The sequence below is a fragment of the Patella vulgata genome, chromosome 9 (assembly GCF_932274485.2).
Source record: "Patella vulgata chromosome 9, xgPatVulg1.2, whole genome shotgun sequence".
Classification (NCBI taxonomy): Eukaryota; Metazoa; Mollusca; class Gastropoda; family Patellidae; genus Patella; species Patella vulgata.
In genome coordinates this window covers 19,897,358-19,915,961 of record NC_065887.2, presented here as the reverse complement: position 1 = coordinate 19,915,961, position 18,604 = coordinate 19,897,358, and the positions used below count along the sequence as shown (strand labels likewise).

Here is an 18,604-nt window from a genome sequence, read left to right as displayed (position 1 = left end):
TCAATATCTAAACCATCCAGTGGCTTAGAAAGTTGATTATTGGACTCAAATTCACTTTAAGGATTCTATATAGATATACGGAGGTCAATGTGGCTAAGTGCAGGTACGACCCTGGCTCGCTAGCCTGGAGGTCGGGTGTTCGATCCCTGCATTGTCCAAGAAAGTGCATCCAGATTTTTCGGCGTGGTTCCCCCTTGTCAGTGATACAGGACGGAGGGCCTGACAAGGATAGCTGTCTGGTCGTTCCGATGGGACGAAAAAACAAGGTCCCGTGTACACATTGGCGTGCACGTAAAAGATCCCTAGACAGTTGGAATTCGATATAAGAGTAGGCCGTAGTGCCGCTGTCCGGGCAAAATTTCGCCTATAGCACGTATGGGATATGCCCATCTTCGGAGCAGAACAGTAGGACGTTAAACCTCATTTCATTTTATATTGGTATAATTTTAATCGTATAGACGCGTGTTTCATCACTAGCTGAAAAAACACCCTATCAAATATAACTCAAAGATGTTTGGCTTCTTTATGTATGTAAATCAAGGGCATGTATATCTCGAAGCAAGGTTAAACCAGTATCATTGTTTATTCATCGGAATGTTGATTAATACAAACCCACTATAGTCTCGTAATAATGTTTTATTTAGAATTTCAAATCTTGAAAATGTGGAGCTTAAAGCTTTTGAGAAAGGCAACCAAGTATTTTTTTGTTTTTAAATTGCTATTTTCTTCCTCAAGAAATAGGACACATTATTTTAATAGGTTTTCCCGAAGATCAAAAGTTAAAAATAAGCTGTTTACCATTTTTAAATATTTCAACTGAAAATGCTGAGTGAATGGTGTATGGCATTTCCTCCTTTATTCTGTGAGTGACTTGATAAACGCGCCTCACGAACTTATATAAACTTCGGCATGTTTATGCAGACACAAAGGAAATCAATCAAATATGGAACGGGCTATTTTTAAAAAACATATCTTAAAGGGCTTCTGAGATAGTTGTTACGCGGGATAAGATAAAGATTTCTAATAGACACATAATTGATAACCATTTTTTCTGTTCGCTAAAATATGTGAGATATAAACATCCTTGTGAATAAAATATCAGAAGATCTCGCCTATATATAGATTGTTTCCGTGTTTCCATGATAAAAATAACTATTTTAATTTCCAGTTCAATAGATTGGCTAATCAATTAATCTGTTTACATTTTAGATTCAATGAATATACATGTTATAATAACTGAAATAATGTACACACTTGGACAATTTTTCAAACGATTTCCGACAGTTTCGTGAGCTTTTTATAGGGAATTTGGGAGTCTTTGGCTATATCTTGTTCAATCTCAGCCCGTCTGATACCATATTTGAGTGGACTGGATGGTTGAGTTCATACTCCCCAAGCCCCAACACAGTAGCCTCTTTCTCCATTAATAATTATATGGGAAAAGAAACCCATGAATTGGTGAACAGTGTAGATTTACTGCTGGTTATAGGGGATGATTTAGGTGTATGACCCCTACAACCCAAGACAATATTTTAATATTGTGGCTATATTTGGTGCTATTTCATGTAGGGCTGGGGATACCCCACCAAACATGTGTGAGAGAACGAACCCTATCGATATTCTGCATTTCGTTCCAGAGTTATGCCCGCTTTTCCAAAAACCTTGCGAAACCTCTAAATATTCCGCGTTCTATGACCTCAAAGTTGTGGTTTACTACCCCCCCCCCCTTTTTTCAGAAAACTCTGCCAGTGCAATGGAGGCAACAATGTGGCATTTTTTTCCAATCTTGTGAACACGATCGATTATCCTGATCAAATTTGGTCAACATCCAAGTTTGACTGTCAAATAAGTTGATGTCAAAACATGGTTGCTGTATGGGCGTATTTCCAAGCTTTGCGTGGCTATCTTTCATAATCTGGTTAGGATAAAACCAGGGAATATTCCACTGATTTCAGTTCTTCATTTAATGAAATGTAAAATGACTGTATGACTATTATCTCATTGTACAAGATAAATACACGATAATGACATCTTGCATTGTATTTGTGTTGTGTTGTTTACATCTACATTGTGATGTATTCATGTAATGTAAGCACTGTGTGTTGCGCAGTAATTTGGCTGCATGGTCTATTAGAATAATTCAATTCAACTTTACAGACCAAGAAAATTGTCGAGACAATGCCATAAATTGGATACAAAGATACTGTGATCATCTATAAGAAAATTGTCGAAACAATGCCATAAATTGGATAAAATGATACCGTGAGCATCTATAATAAGGCCGCTATTAGTTTGTAACTGCACTTTGGTCTATATTTTACTCTTCGAAGAATAACTCCGTAGAAATCTTTCATGATGAAAGGTTTCGTGCCTAATAATCATATAAATACAACTCGGGAGTGATGGCAATCTCTTTTACACAATCTGTTTCACAATATTCATGCACGAATTTGTCTTATTCTACCATGAAACCTGTCGTTAGCAGAAATTCGTAAGAGAGAATAATTCTGCTTATGGGCATGGTAATTACCAATAAGTTTGTAGGCCTATTCAAATTTGAGGACAAAGTGAAACAATAAGCAGATGAAGCATCTCCCTAGACTAATATCAAGGCAAATTCAAATTTATACCGGCGCTACACGGGAACAATGGCGTACAGAGAGAGAGAGAGACGAAGACAGAGAGAGAGGGGCGAGGGCGTCGGGAATCCATTTCAAGCGGGCATCCTTTCCAAGATCGAAATTAAATTTAAAATTTAAAGCTGACATATTAAAATACTAGATCCTTTGGGTTACTGCACGGGAATGACCGTGTGCAATTTCATTGGACCACTGCTTGCAGGACAGTGGAGATTTTTACCCGAACTCCGAACCCGTCTATCGACCAGTAAGAACTGACGTCAGGCTTATTGTGTACAATACATACTCAAGACATAAGTATACATTAACTCGCGAAACTCGATTCATAAAATCAATAATTAACGATTTAAACAAGATCCATATTTCACGTAACACATCAATCACGTTAAGCTAAGATTGATGGAACCGTAATCTCAATTCTCTCTCGCAGTCTTATCTTTCTACTCACTAAATCTTTTCACTAATACAACATCATAATGACAATCGAGTATAAACACCATATCGACTGGATAATCAAAGTTTCTTAATGAATACTGTCGCCATGGCTCTGACGTAAAAGCAAGAACCGTATACCTATATACAGAATAATTTATCTTCAAGATATTCTCGTATAAAATTGTTATTTTCGTTCTTGCAGGAAAATGTTAATGTGGAGTTTTTAAAGCACCATACACAAACATATTGGTTCTAATATTATTCATATCGATCAATTATCCTAATTTAATTGATACATGGGTCTTACACTGCCATCTTTAAATTATTTCGACAAATAAAAGGCGTACTTGATTAAATGATTGGTGTACATCGGGTTGCTTCGAACACTGTCCCACTTCATCCATCTCACGAGGTGGTGCAAAGGGAGCAGGAATAGTTTCCAAGATGTTTTCAGTGTGAAATTTTTGTTTTCTATATTTTTCATTATTATGTATCATTATTGTTCGTATTTGATTACAACCTCGCCCATAGTTATACTTATTTCACTATTTTACCCAATGTGCCAGTTTGTCGAATAATGAAACAAAAAAGGGGAACAATAAATAAAATAGAATGTAAAATTGACAATTTAAGTATTTTACCCTTTGCAAGATCGTGAATTTAGTTTGCTGGAAAGAAACAATACTTGTTTAGTAGACGTTCAAATCGATTATTGTCTATAAACAAAACCAACTTTATTTTATGTGTTGTAATGTATATTTCAATTAATCTTTTGATTGACGAAACGTTATCGCGTAACAGATCAACCATTCTAATAAAGTAAAGTCACTTCCGATCTCGAAGTGTGCCATGTTCTCGATTTGGTATTGTTTTGGATTAATACACGGTGTAATGGAATAAAACTAGATCAACTGGGCGCAAGGTCACGTTAATTCGTTTTTTTTACAAGCCACTCTATTCTACAAGAGTGGGATTGGATGGCCGAATGATTAGCACGTGCGCGCTGTTTCATAAGGTCTGCCGTTGTACGTGACAACGAGTAGGGTCGCCTGTCCAACCTCGTGGGTTTTCTCCGGGTCCTCTGGTTTTCTCCCACTGTTAAAGACCCCTACGCAAAAGCGAATTATTGATATAAAATTGAACCATGTGTTAATCCCGAAGACCTAGTTTGTGTCGAGTGGACGTTAACTCCCCCCTCTCTCTCTCTCTCTCTCTCTCTCCCCCTCGGTGATCTCATTCTGTTCCACTCCGCTAAGCCCTTGATGACTTTGCTATTTTTTTTCGACCAATCCGAAAAAAATCGTTAAATCGTCGAGATGCAACAAAATTGTTGTGAACGTAAGCAATGAGGCTAAGACTGGTTTGTAAACTGTTTTTAGGTTGGTTCGTAAAATCAAGCTACGATTAAGAGCAGATAATTTGACTGCCCCATGGATGAAGCCAGGGTATAGTGGGGTAGAACAGAATGAGACCACTTGGGATACCGAGAATGGTTTTCACTCGGATGTGCTCAACATACATTTGTAAACAACTTTCAGGTTCTATGTTGAAGCGAGTGTGGATGTGGGGGGGGGGGCAGCACCCCTGACTTTCAGTCGTGGTTTCGAGCTCTGGAGAAGATGTGTACATGTGTTTTGGAGACAGGGGTGCCTCTGGATTTCATACAGGAAAGTCCCTTGTGCATGTACTGAATATATTAAAATAAGGCCACTTGCCTACGATATATCAAACCCATGAACTCCACTAGTCCTGCATAAAACAACATAATATAGAAACCGATAACAACCTGACAACTATGACAATTGATAAATTGATCGGCTTGTTTTATACGAAACCAAATGATGCGAACTAATCAAATATTGTCATGTATTTTATTTCTGGATGACAAAATTAAATGCACCATTGATCAGTAGAATTGAGTAAATCTTTGAATTTTATCAGTGAGAATTATCTTAAAACTACATTAGAGAAATATCGTCGCAATACTTGTAACATTTGAAGGTCTCGTTACTCTTTAAATGGTAAGTTCATGCCAATGCCAATGTAAATATCATGGCATCTATCATTATAATTATTTTTGTTTACGATATTCCCTGTAGCTATTACAAAAATAGTATTATGTGGGTAATAATTGTTGGCATAACAGTTTTGTATGATAATTAATATGTTTGCATTGATCAGAAAATGCTTATAGTGGTCTCATGTATAAAACCTACTCAAGACCAGTTTGCCTAGTTGAAATAAAGAACCATATTGATAAGATATATAAAAAACGATATATCTGTGTCTTATTGTCAAATCCAGGAAGTTGCTTGCAATGTGTACTCTTGCCGAGCACATGGGCGTCACACATGGGGGGGTCGGGGGGGGGGGGGGTCTGAATATACTTGGACCCCCCAAAAAATTTACATAGTAGGCCCAATCTCCTATTTATTTACAACAATTATTAGGATTAGTTAAGATTCTATCTGTATAAAATCTGTACATATCCCAATATGGTTTATACTGCTAAAATAAAAGACAGAGATAATCATCCTGGAAACATGTGTGAAGTGAAAAGTACCTGTGTTCCATAAAATTGTGTCTAGTTAGCCTGTCAGTAATATTTTGTTAATTTTTTTCTGCCACTTATCGCATGTAGGTACCCAAAAACATAACCGCCTAAACCAAATATTGATCGCCCGCTCAGCCAGCCACGTAACCATAATCCTTTTGCACGCGGTGTCTTGGTAGACGGCCACATGGTGTTTGTTTATATTTTTTAGGGTTTTAAAAAATGGGTTAGGTTTAAGAAATTTGGGGGGAGAGGTTAAGTCTCCACATAAGCACTGACCTAGGATGATGAAAAATTAGTTCGTGATATTTCCTAGTTTTATTAAAATACATACAATACATTAGATTTATATACAAAGGCGATTTCACTGTTTATTGGTGTTGGTGGCGCTGATGGTCTTCCTTGGGTGGTGCTTCTGGTATTCTGGTATTATTGTTTCTGAAGAAAAAAGAAAATAAATTTGAGGCTCTCGGGAGAGAGCCACATTAGTGTGTTTCCTACAACGGATTGGATTTTCTAAAAAAATCGTGTTTGTTCCACATCACCGGGTTACGGCTAGGGATTCTTATATCTAATTGATTTTAATTACTAACGGTTAGGCATAGGATTTGATATATGGTTTGTTTTGGGTCAGGGTGGAGACTGGTCTTATTTAATCTAATTTACTGTGCACTAGGATGTCGTTCAGATTTTTATTTTTAGAATATGCAATTATAAGTTTCTGTGTGAATATTTTCGGGTGATTTTCTTGGAGATCAGTATAGTGTTTTCTGATGATTTTGGAGGCACTTGCTGCTGTTGCGCTAAATGGAACTACAAAAGGAGCTATTGCGCTAGCCGTATGAATATTCAAACCTAGGGGGGCTGTTGTTTTCAATTTGTCAATCCAGAATTTTTCTCTTTTTAGCCTAAACGTTTTAATTTCTTCTGAAGTTTCAAAGTCGCTCTTGGTCTTTTCTATTGGCGTGACAATGAGATCTGAAATGTCATGATTTGGTTGGTTGAAATGAATTGAGACAGGTTTGTCTTTTTTGGTGACTATGTCAGACCGGTGACCGTTAATTCTTTCCCTAAGTGCATTTTGAGTCTCCCCTACGTATTGCTTGTCACATTTTCTGCATGAGATTAGATAAATTATGTTTGAACTACTGCATGAAAGTTGGTCTAATATTGGGAATTTTGTGCCAGATGTTTTGTTATGGAAATGGTCGGATATGTTTAAGATTTTGCATGTTTGACATCTTGGATGGCCACAAATTTTGGTTTTATGTGCTGATTGTATATTATTTGTTTCTTTGGCGGCAAGCTCAGCTAGAGTGTTGTTTTTTATACGTCGTAGATAGCGTTTGGAGTATCCCCTTTCCCGTAGTTTGCTAAATACCAATATACATGCTGACTCAAAGTCGGTCTTCTGAGTACATATCCTATGAAAACGGAGAATCTGAGATTTTATGATGCCAGAGAATGTATGTTTTGGGTGAAAGGAGCTTTTGAACAATAATTGATGTGTGTCGGTTTCTTTGAAAAATACTTTAGTTTCCAATTGGCCTGTGATTTTGGTGTTGTTACTTTTAAAAACGGTAGTATCAAGGAAATCTATGCTGTTATGGCTTACATTTGCGGTTAATTTGACAGATGGATGATGATTGTTCAGAATGTTGAAAAACGTCCAAAATTCGTCTAGTGTGTAGGTCCAGACTATGAAAACGTCATCTAAAAACCGCCCATAGAAATCTGGTTTTAATGGACAGAGTGGCAGAACTTCCCTTTCCCACTCCGCCATGAAGAGATTTGCATAACTCGGGGCAAATCGTTTTCCCATCGCAGTTCCGGAAGACTGAAGGTATACTTGGTCGTTAAAAGCGAAGTCATTCCTCCTCAGACAAATGTTGAGTAGTTTGAGGATTTCTTCGTCCGGCCTGGATGCTTGCGGGTTCCTAAGAAATGCTTTCCTAACTGCTTCAATACCTGTGTTATTATCAATGTTCGTGTACATGCTTTGTACGTCGATGGATATTAAAACGGTGTGTTCGGGGACTCTTAACTGTTTGATTTTCTGAATGAAATCGTTAGTGTCTTTAAGGTAGGATGGGTGTTGGCATGCTAGGGGTAATAAGAAATGGTCTATATATTGTGATACGTTGTATGATTCGCTGCCACAGTCTGATATTATTGGGCGTCCCTTGGGTATTTTATTAGGTATAAACCATTCTGTTTCTGGATTTTTATGTATTTTTGGTAGTGTATAGAGATGTCTTTGTCGGCAGTCAGATTTAGCAGATAGATAATCATATTGTTTTGCTGTTATGTATTCCTTATCCTGCAATTCATATAAGATGTTGTTTATTAAATTTGCGGTGTCCTTAAAGATGGGTTGGTCTAATTTAGTGTAATGTATAGGATTACTTAATTGTTTTTCTGCCTCTGAGATATAGTCTGCACGATTCATTATGACACAACACGAGCCTTTGTCGCTTTTCTTAATTATTATGTTTTTGTCCTTTTTAAGGGTGTTTAATGCCGTTTTAGTTGCTCGGTTGAGATTTGGTTTTTGTGACTGTGGTTGAATGGATGATATTTCTATATTCATTTCGTCGAAAGTTTTTAGGATGGCTGTTGATAATGACTTTTTAGGTGGTTTCCATGTGGATTTTACTGTGAATAATTTTTTACCTCTGCCGGGTTTGTTCCTAAAAAAATAAGTCAACGAAAGTGTTCTTTGGAAGCGATCGGTTGCCTGGGTGATGGGGTCTATGGATGTTATTGTGGGGGTTGGGATGAATTTAAGGCCTTTATCAAGAATGTTCATTTCTAGGGGGTTGAGAAGTCTGTCGCTCAAATTGACAACTGTCTGTCCTAAAGACGGCTTCTCATTCCTTTTCCCTAATCCTAGTTTAAATTCCTCATCCAGCAGTTGATGATCTCTCTGGCCGTGTCTGGGCTCCAGTGGATTGCGTCGTTACCTTTCAGTTCTATTTTGCCCTTGAAGGTTGGTAATGTGGTGGCGTTTGGTGAAGGTGCAGTGGAGATCAGTTGGTTGTAGCTGGTGATGTTTTGGTAGGCGATCGGATTTTCTTGTCGGAGTCGGGAAGAAGTGGGGATCTGTGTGGCGAAGAGCTTGGTTGTTGGGAAAGCTGCTCTGGTCACCTTGAGTAGATCTAGCATCTGTCTGCTCGTGTATCCTTGGTCCACTTTCCTCCCTGTTGTTGAGCCCGACGTGTATCACTAATTCCTCTGGTGCAGGACCCATGTAGTTCTGGAGTATCTGTCTGATGTGGCTGATCTTGGCTCCAGAGTAGCTATGGATCTCCCAGTCCCCGACGAAGGATGCAATCCTAGCCAGGTTAGAGGATCCAATAACCAGGGTCTTTGCCATGACGGGTGGTAGGAACCATAAATCCTTCTCGTCTTTACCTTTGTAGCTGTGAGGTCTCTTTAGGGATAGGTTGAGTGATCGCCTACATCTGGTGGAAGATCTGGTGGCGATTCTAGGGTTAGGAATGATGGGCGATCTAGGGGACAGACAGTCGACAAGCGCGTTTAGTGGCGATATAGATCCCGAGGAAGTAGGTGAGCCAGACACAGCCCGGGGCGAACTGGTTGATCTAGCTGCACGCTTCGAGGGAGTGTTAATGCAAGTGCCTTCTCCAGGGGATAATTTTCTCTTGTTGGGTGTGTATCGTTTTGGTGTGTCCCGGAGAAGGTTGTGCGTAATGTGCATGGGTGATGGGGGAGGGGGCGTGACAGTTTTAGAGACCGTGGACAGTAGGCGGTGGAACTCTGTCTTCACACTATCCTGAAGTCGCTTGCCGTAGGACTTCTTGGCCCATGCTAGGGCGTGGCTAGAGTACTCTTGTACAGCATCTTTGGAAAAGTGACGTGACTTCAAGTACTCCAGTTTCTCCGCTAGCATGGCTCGGTAGTGTGTCGACAGGGATGAGGCGACGTCCTTGGCCCATTTCAAGTTCAATGTCTCAATGGTAGTGGCTATGGTAGGCGTCTTCATGGCCGGCTTCACGAACTTATTCAGGTCTAGGATCTTCCAAGTGAAACTTCTGGTTGGTGTTCCCTTCTCCTGACTCTCCATAATGGTCAAGTGGTGGAGGCATTGGAGGACCTGAAAGAAGGCTTTCACGACACCTGCATTTTCTGGGGGTGGTTGGCGCTGGTTTGGTTGTCGTTTTGGTTGGCGCTGGTTTGGTTGTCGACTTGGTTGGTTTGGTTGTCGACTTGGTTGGTGCTGATTTGGTTGTCGACATGGTTGGTACTGGTAGCGGAATCCGGGTGGTGGTTGGTGGAATCCTGGTGGTGGTCGGTTGAAGCCTGGTGGTGGTTGGTGTACACATCGGCGTGGATTGAATTAATTGAAAGTTGGAATTCGACGAAAAGCAAACGAAGACGCCGCTCGCATGGCACAGTTTACCCACACATCATCTTCATTCAAATCACAAACTACCTCAATAACAAAGTCTCAAATTTTGACATTTGTTTGGAGTGGTCTTTTAGTTCCCAGTAACATAGCTTCAGATTAGTGATCATCCAATTCGAATTTACTGAAGGTCATCTAATTCTCTTAAAATATCACGGGAACAATGAGTCAAACAACTGAGTATCGCCTGCATAGTAGTGCGATTAATATCATCTTTATCGATAATACAAGCTAAAGCTTGTGTAGCAAAAACAATATTGGACCGAGAACTATCCTTGGGGCAAACGGCAGGTAAGTCGAGTAGGATTTGATTCTACAGTAGGCTATTTATGAGCAGTTCCAGTGATATTGGGGTCGATTAGCAAGGATCTGGTCATTGACGGTGTCGAATCCAACCGAAGAGTCATATAGAGTGCTATTTCAACGCAGTTCACTGAACGTTAATTTGACGTCGACCCAACTCTAGAACGATAAGCTGCTTGAAATTTATCTCAAGATTGTCTTAACAGTTGCTATGCATGCACATGATCTGTTGTTTATAACATACTAAATTATATTTGAATCAATAATTTGTTGATCTAATTTCAACTGTAACTCAACGGTTGATTATGTACATGTCACATGTCATCGGTAAGTTTGAAAAATATATTATCATTGCCGGTTTATCACAACATTCTGTGCTCTGTCAGCGGATTATTCAATGACTGTTAACAATTGTTTAATGTCTAGCTTAGATCGTGGCGTTGAGGACCGCGTGTCACGAAGATCACAATACTGAGATTTTAACATGGAACTCTATTGTGCTGAATAAATTTTAACACTACCACCCAAAATATTTTTTATCAAAGGAATAATATTTTTGTCTAGAAAAGAATTTGGTATGGCAATTTTATTACAATTGATTTTGCCGCAGGAGCCAGTAGGTAGTAAAATTGCTACTGTGTATACCTTGGGAGTGTCGTGGTTAATTACGAGCTGTGGCCTTTTTGAAATTAGAGGGTCTTCACCTTTAAAGCTAGCCCTTTTAATTTAATACCATTTACCACCACCGCTGTTAACATGTTTTCCCTTCTTGATCACAATAGAACCACTCACCCTGGCTATCAAATCTTGTATCTTTCCTGATAATCTTTCCGGATACTTTTACGCAGTGACTATATCGCCTGCTGGATAAGCGTCTAGAGCACCTCATCGTCTTAACTTTCATCCTCCATTTATCTTTCAATAAAACAATACTTTAAAACTTACGTAAATACGTTTATCATGCGTGTTGTCCGAATAACATTGTCTAGTTTAATGTTAGAACTGGAATTTCTAAGACTAGGGTAATCAACTATTTCCGAATACCGCTTTCAAAATTATATTCTCTCTTTAACAGTGACGTAGGTGGAAAGACGAGTTTGGAGTTGCCAATGCTTTGGCATAAACAATTGAGATAGATACTGACGTCAGCAAAACACATCAAAATAAATCACAACGAATTTCTCTTTTAGCCTTGGGTAGGAGGTATTTATTATAACGTAGTAAGAGGTCGATAATTGTTCGTAACAAAGCACACGAAAATAAATCCTGCCTTAATTCATATATCCATGGAATGATTCGTCATTTGTTCAGCTGCTGCTGTTATTAGGGTGTGATCTAATGGATTGGTCGAGCATTACAGGTCGTGAAGATAGTAAACACTTAGTTTGTTTCAATGAATGGTGTGGATGGATTGGATAATTATGATTAATGGCGGACTGGCATTCGGTTTTAAAGGTGAACTGCCACCGTAGACGAGGTCATTGATGGAGCTGGTGTTAAATCAATAAAGCATCAGTCATGCAATTTTGCAGTAAAACAGATCACGGTAGATTAGTGAGTAAAGCGCGAGCCCATTAAACAGCAGGTCCGGAGAACATTTAGCAGAGTTTCCTGCGTGTTTCCCCTTATCAGTGGCGCAGGACCGTTGTGCTGGATTAGGTTGGATGAGATGAAAAGATACTAGAATTCGATGAAGAGTAGGCGGAAAAGCCACAATAGCCCGGTTGGTTCAGAAAAGAATGTTAAACCTTATTTCATTCCGTTAAAATAAAACGTGACTGGGAGAAACCGAGGAAATACGCCCGATTTTTGCTTTGAACATTTAAGCTTTATTAGTCTAGCTCGCGCCAGTCTTGACAACAACAATGATTAGTCAAGACAACGTAATGCCAAGTCGTACCAGGAAGACACAATCACGCGCTTTGTGTACATGGGTTAAGAGGTTTTGTGCTCTTTGAGATTTTGCGCGCCGTCTCAACGGGATAAATTCGCGTGGTTTCACTGCGGTTATCAACACTATAATCATAATCTTAACGCTCAACAAGTGTCAAAACATGTTCCGATATAAAAATTGGCTTGTGTGTACCTACGGTATCTTGTTCGTCGTGCAAAATCAACGGTCGACCACTTCCCTGGGTTGAGAAAGGTTTTGATTTGTTTTACAGTTGGTTGATAGGAAAATGACATCGGATTTGGAATGTGCCGCATGCATTGTTTACTGATGGATGGAACTTTATATAGGTAGACAGTGGGCAATGAAATGGGGTTTAACGTCCTATTGGTCTGCTCCAACTGGGCTAATGAAGACAGTGGCAGACAGAGCCCAGGCAGATGTTACCAATACAAAATGGATGCAAATATTCGTCGTAATAAAATTAATAATAATTTAGGCTGAAGTGGTCATGACTAAAGCTTAGTCTACAGTACATTAATTGTTTATACGATTGCGTGCAACGCAAAAGATAATACCACCGGCCACCGCGGAAGCAAATTGGAATCCCATAGTTAATACACTCATCCTGAAATAAGCCTGACTTGAGGCAGGGGATCATTATGTCTGTATTTTACTAGGGGTTACCCCGCTAATACGTTTGCCCAATCTTATTTCATTTAATAGTTTCACAGTTTCCGTTTTACAAAACAACTTATACAAAGATTTTAATTGTTCAGTATCTTGCAATTTCTTCCTTCATTTACCGGCACGCATGTAATTGTTTTCACCCGAACGTTTTTACACACTTGGCACCACAAATTGCTGTAGAAGACAATGACTGTCTATTTGAAATATGGAGACCGTACCACTGTAACATTTGAAGTATTGGGTTGCCTAGCAAGTTAATTTGTCATGCTTTAGTAAAGAATCGTAGGTGGGTAATAACGACAGGACTAATTACTCCAAGGTCTTATTTCTACATGAGTATGACATCTAGGAGTTGATCAATTATAACTGGTCACGTACGGTACTTCTGTCAATATTGCATAGGAAGCTCATTTAAGAGAGGTGACAGAATCATCTCTTGTTGTTTTGGTGAATAAAACTGATTATGTGTGAAAGGCACAGCTGGACGAGCTGGTCTCAAGTAACTATCTGAAACTTTTGTGTTACGTTTTTAGAAACTGAAGTAAAGACGAGCTTGTTAACTAAGGTGTATTTAATAGTCGCGCTAATTAGGTCGCCCTAACCTGTGTAACCAGTGTAAACTGTTTTGATGTTCATTTTGAAACGAACCAATAATATCTTTACATTCTGACGTTGAAATTTGCATAATAAAACCCATATTCTTTATCGGAGAACTTTACTAGGGACAACTGGAGTTTCTTCTTTAATAAGAGGAAGTCGTGGTGTTCAAGGGAATATGATGCTGCCTCGCTAACCATGAGGTCTTGGGTTCACTCCCAGTACTTTTGGCCAAGAAAGTTCCTCAGGTTTTCCGACGTGGTGCAGGAATTCGAAAAAAAGAGACAAAATTTCCCTCATAGCACACAATATGACGCATGCCTGTCTTTATCATCCTAGTCGGTATATAAAAGTAGGACGTTAAACCCCATTTCATTTCCTTGCGGCGGGGGGGGGGGGGGGGGCGAATGATTAGCGCGTGCGCGTTGTATTATAAGGTCTGACATTGAGTCAACTTGGTGGTTTCGATTCCCCGGTTGTATGTGAGAGGAAGTAGGGTCGCCTATTCAACCTCGTGGGTTTTCTTCGGGTCCTCCGATTTCCTCCCACTGCTAAATACCCCTACGCGCAAGCGAATTATTGAAATTTAATTAAACCATAAGTTGGTCCCGAAATGACCTAGTGTGTGTCGAATAGACGTTAAAACCATTTTAAAAAAATATTTCATTTCCTTTAATAAGAATATATTCTTATTATCTTGGCGGTGGTCGCATGTACAGCCATAGTAACCACAATAGGTGACGAATGAGATCGGATCCAATTATTTCTATCGGGTTCTTTTAAAGAAAATTATAATAGCGCCAACATTACATTAGAGCTCATCTTCAAAATAGAAGGCTTAGTCTCGCTTTAACTCCGTACATCTTAACAAGCCCTTCACGCAATACCCTGCATATTTCCGCACTAATTTCGATTGGCTATACTGACCCAGCTGAAGAGCCTGTCAGATTCCTCGATCATCGCAAATACCAAGTCTCGCGCTTTCTAGTTATAATGTCTACCTGTGATAATCGGGTTGCAAAGCTCAAGGTTCGTTCAATGTCAAGGTTTCCGTGGAGGTCGCCATGTTTGATTTGAGTGTGTTTGTGTCACAACTTCTTGTTGGACGCTATCGTTCACGTGTCTGCGTTATGGGAGATAACGTCGTATCAGTTCGTGAATTGCAGACCAGTCTAGCAACTTTTAGATGTTGTGAAACTCGCGGCCGTTGCTTGTATATCCAATTATAATTATAACCCAATAATGTCGGACGATGATCAAACCATGTCCGTTTAGCCCTGTCCGTTTAATAGTTATTGTGCTTTAAATCTATAGTCCCGAAATGACCTAGTCTGTGTCGAGTGGACGTTAAACCCCATTTCTCTCTCTCTCCGCTTTAAATGTAACATCAAATATTCAAGTATTTTAGTGAAAAATGAAAATCAAAATGCATCCGAAATATCGACAATACCAAGTTACTGGCTATAATTTGATTTGTAAAGAAATCAAATTATTCCTTAATTTTAGCTCCCGCTATGTATTCTTTGGTCCATACTTTTCGCACTTTATACACAGTCATTTTTACTTGAAAATTCGCTTTTTTCCGAAACAAGTCTTTCCTTCCTCTCCTTAGTTTTAGACTGCATGCTATTATTAAATTAATAATACTACGGCATTATGTTCTATATCACTGCATTTAATCATGTTTTAGATAGTTTATTGTTACATTGTGAACCGATCCTCCGCCATAAATAGTTACGTATTAATCTCATTCCATTATTGTGTTGAATTCACCGTTAATATTAGTGTATACAATATCAATAAAATCTATAAATCACCTTCGACTTCAAACGTAAATCACTTCCTGTTCCACACAAATGTAAATGACCCTACAGGACACAGGGGCGCTGCTATTTCAAAATTAATTTCCGCTGCGAATTGTGCTTATATGAGACTAATTACTTTCTAATATCCGAAATAAAATATGTGTCTTAATAAATATGATTTTGGTGTTTGATTTATGATCGAACTCGGTCGGTCGAAACAATACCATCAGTATTACAGGAAAACATGTTGAATATAAAGTAGTCCGACTATCAGGCATGTTGGTTTAACATCGCCTCAGTATAATGCATCGGTCTGTTAGTGACTAACATATTGCATTTCTAATTTCTTTGTTTCATGGGAGCCACGGTGGCTCCGTAAGTAAAATGTTGGCTCGCTAACCTGGAGGTCCAGTGGATGGTTGGATGACCGAATGGTTAGCGCATGCGCGCTGTATCATAAGGTCTGTCCTTGAGTCAACTGGTGTGGTTTCGATTCCCCGGATGTACGTGACAAAGAGTGGGGTCGCCTGTCAAACCTCATGGGTTTTCTCCGGGTCCTCCGGTTTCCTCCCTCTGCTAAAGACCCATACGCACAAGCGAATCATTGAAATAAAATTGAACTATATTTTAGTCCCGAAATGATCTATTTTGTGTCGAGTGGGCGTTAAGAACCATTTCTCTCTCTCTCTCTCTCTCTCTCTCTCTCTCTCTCTGGAGGTAGCGTATTCGATCTCTGCGTTGGCTGAGGAAGTTCATCGGGATTTTCCGGCGTGGTTCCCCCTTGTCAGTGTAGGGCTAAGGGCCTGGCAAGGGACAACGTTTTGTCGTTCGGATGGGTGTGTATTTTAAAAATCCCGTGGCGGTTAGAATTTGATATCAGAAAAGGCCGTTGCGCAAAATTATCCCCATAGCACACTGAATGGTGTATGCCCGTCTTCATTAGCTCAGTTGGAGCAGAACAATAGGATGTTAAACCCCATTTCATTGCATTTCAAGATGTATTTTATTTCCCTTGCTGTTTAATGTGCATTGCAAGCTGCTTCCCATATCAATTGCTAGGGTATTTCTAGGTCCAATAAAGAATATAAACCAGGAACATCTCTATAATGATGCAATGTTCCTGAAATGATCCTTTTTTTTTAAATTTGAGGTCAGACTAGTATTTCTCTCACTATTGATTTTAATGTTAAATCCGGGACATTGCTTGGCATATAAGATTATTTTGAACATTCCGAAAATAGAATCTGTATAACTACAAAGAGTCCAATATGTCACAATCATCTGACAAAAATATTGAAAGGGGTTGACAATTTATATTTTTTTGCTAGGTCTGGTTAAAGGAATCTATAGACAGTGACGTCATTTTAGTAGGCGATCAGCCTAAATCATGTCTGTATACTTCCCGATCCTTCTGCGCCAGATTCAGGAATGTTCACCAAAACCTGCAGATAATGTAAATTCAATCACTCTGCTTTGATTCTAGATCAAAAATTCAACAAAATCGTTCTTTCCTGGAGTTTTACGTCGATTTCCACAAAAGGTGATATCGTAGACAAAAAGCGGGGAAAGAAGTAAATGCTATAATTGGACACATCTCACCAAATATTTCAGCCTTGGGACAGCCCTAGTTCAGCCGCAAACCCTGAACAGACAAACGACAGACAAGCATATTATACTATTCAAAAAAAGTAGGGGATATTTGATTTTGGGGGCATAATACTAAAATATGCAAATGACTACGAAAAAAGTCACTATAGAACCTAACAGAAGAAACATTTCCAGTTACATGTGACGCCCAAACGCACCAATAGCTACCGCATGGAATGCAGGTGATGCTTGGGATCATCATGGGGGTCCAACCCAAGATTTGCACGACTCTGACTTTGAATGTTACAGTCATTGTGGCATTGAATTCCAGGGTGGAAACATCAGTTTAATTGTTTTAGTGACCAGAAAACAAATTTTGATATGCGTCGGCTTACCCAAAATGAAAGGTTACGTGCCCTTGGCATGCTACAGATCGGCACAACACAGGCGGTTGTGGCGCGGACGATGAATGTTTCTCAGTCTGTCATAAGCAGGCTATGGTCCAGATACCGTGATACACAATCTGTACAGGACAGACCACGCTCAGGTCGACCAAGGGCGACAACTCAAGCCCAGGATCGATTTATCCGTACCTTGGCCTTGAGAAATCGTGTCATCACAGCAAATCAGATCAGCGCTCGTCTTCAAACAGACACTGGTGTGAGAGTGAGTGGCCAGACGATTCGGAATCGACTGCAAAGGGGTCACCTTCGCGCCCGACGTCCTCGCGTGATCCCTTGTTTGAGAGATCATCACATTCAGGCAAGACGTCGTTGGTGTAGGGATCGTCAACACTGGGATAATCGACGCTGGAGCAATATGATGTTTTCAGATGAGTCAAGGTTCACTGTTGATTTTTTGGACAGACGTAGGAGGGTGTGGCGTCGTCGAAACGAGCGCTTCCAAGACGTTAACGTCATCAGACATGATCGATTAGGGGGTGGTTCTGTTATGGTGTGGGGAGGCATCACTGTTGCTGGAAGAACGGCTTTACATGTTGTTGCAGGGCGTGTTACAGGCCAGTACTACCGGGACAACATCTTGGCAGTCCATGTTGTGCCGTTCGCACGACGTCATGGCCGCCGTTTCATCTTCCAGGATGACAACGCAAGATGTCACAGGGCCAGGATCGTTACAGGTTACCTCCAACAACAGAACATCACCACATTACCTTGGCCAGCACTGAGTCCCGACCTCTCCCCCATCGAGCATGTCTGGGACATGCTTGGACAGAGGTTACGTCAACGTCAACAACGTCCTGCCAATGTCCAAGAACTTGCTGCTGCGTTGCAACAGGAATGGGACAATCTGGACCAAAATGACCTTAGACGTCTCATTAGGAGTATGCCACGTCGGATCAATGCTTGTTTGGCAAACAAAGGAGGATTTACCCGTTTGTTTAAACATAGTTTATTGTACTATAGAACATAAATAAAGTACAAAAGGATTGGGACAAAAGTTACGAAAACTTACCGATGCCCTCTCCACATACATTGTAATTGACAGTTATGATAGTACAATTGAAAAGAACATACAAAAACGGAGGATATAGATGTTATAGTAGATAGTTAAAAATCCCATTATAAAGAAATTCTTAGATATTTGGTTTATGAAAGTAAATTTTCCGACATGCTCAAAGAATCTCACTGGGGGATTTAGTATCTTCTTTTGAAA

The 18,604-nt window shown here is 39.8% G+C and overlaps 1 protein-coding gene across 1 annotated transcript; it reads right to left on the bottom strand.

Moving 5' to 3' along the window:
• Positions 1–5,878: 5,878 nt before the first annotated feature.
• On the bottom strand, positions 5,879–8,785 carry LOC126832238 (uncharacterized). The gene is made up of 2 exons (XM_050562950.2): positions 7,244–8,785; positions 5,879–6,066 (listed from the first exon to the last, which is right to left on the bottom strand). The coding sequence occupies exons 1-2, from the start codon at positions 8,435–8,437 to the stop codon at positions 6,058–6,060; spliced, it is 1,203 nt and encodes a 400-aa protein (XP_050418907.1). The 5' UTR covers positions 8,438–8,785; the 3' UTR covers positions 5,879–6,057.
• Positions 8,786–18,604: the final 9,819 nt, after the last annotated feature.

What these genes read in the sequence shown, in the direction of transcription:
- LOC126832238 (XM_050562950.2), bottom strand. Translation starts at nt 8,437, where the DNA reads ATGAACATTCTTGATAAAGGCCTTAAATTCATCCCAACCCCCACAATA.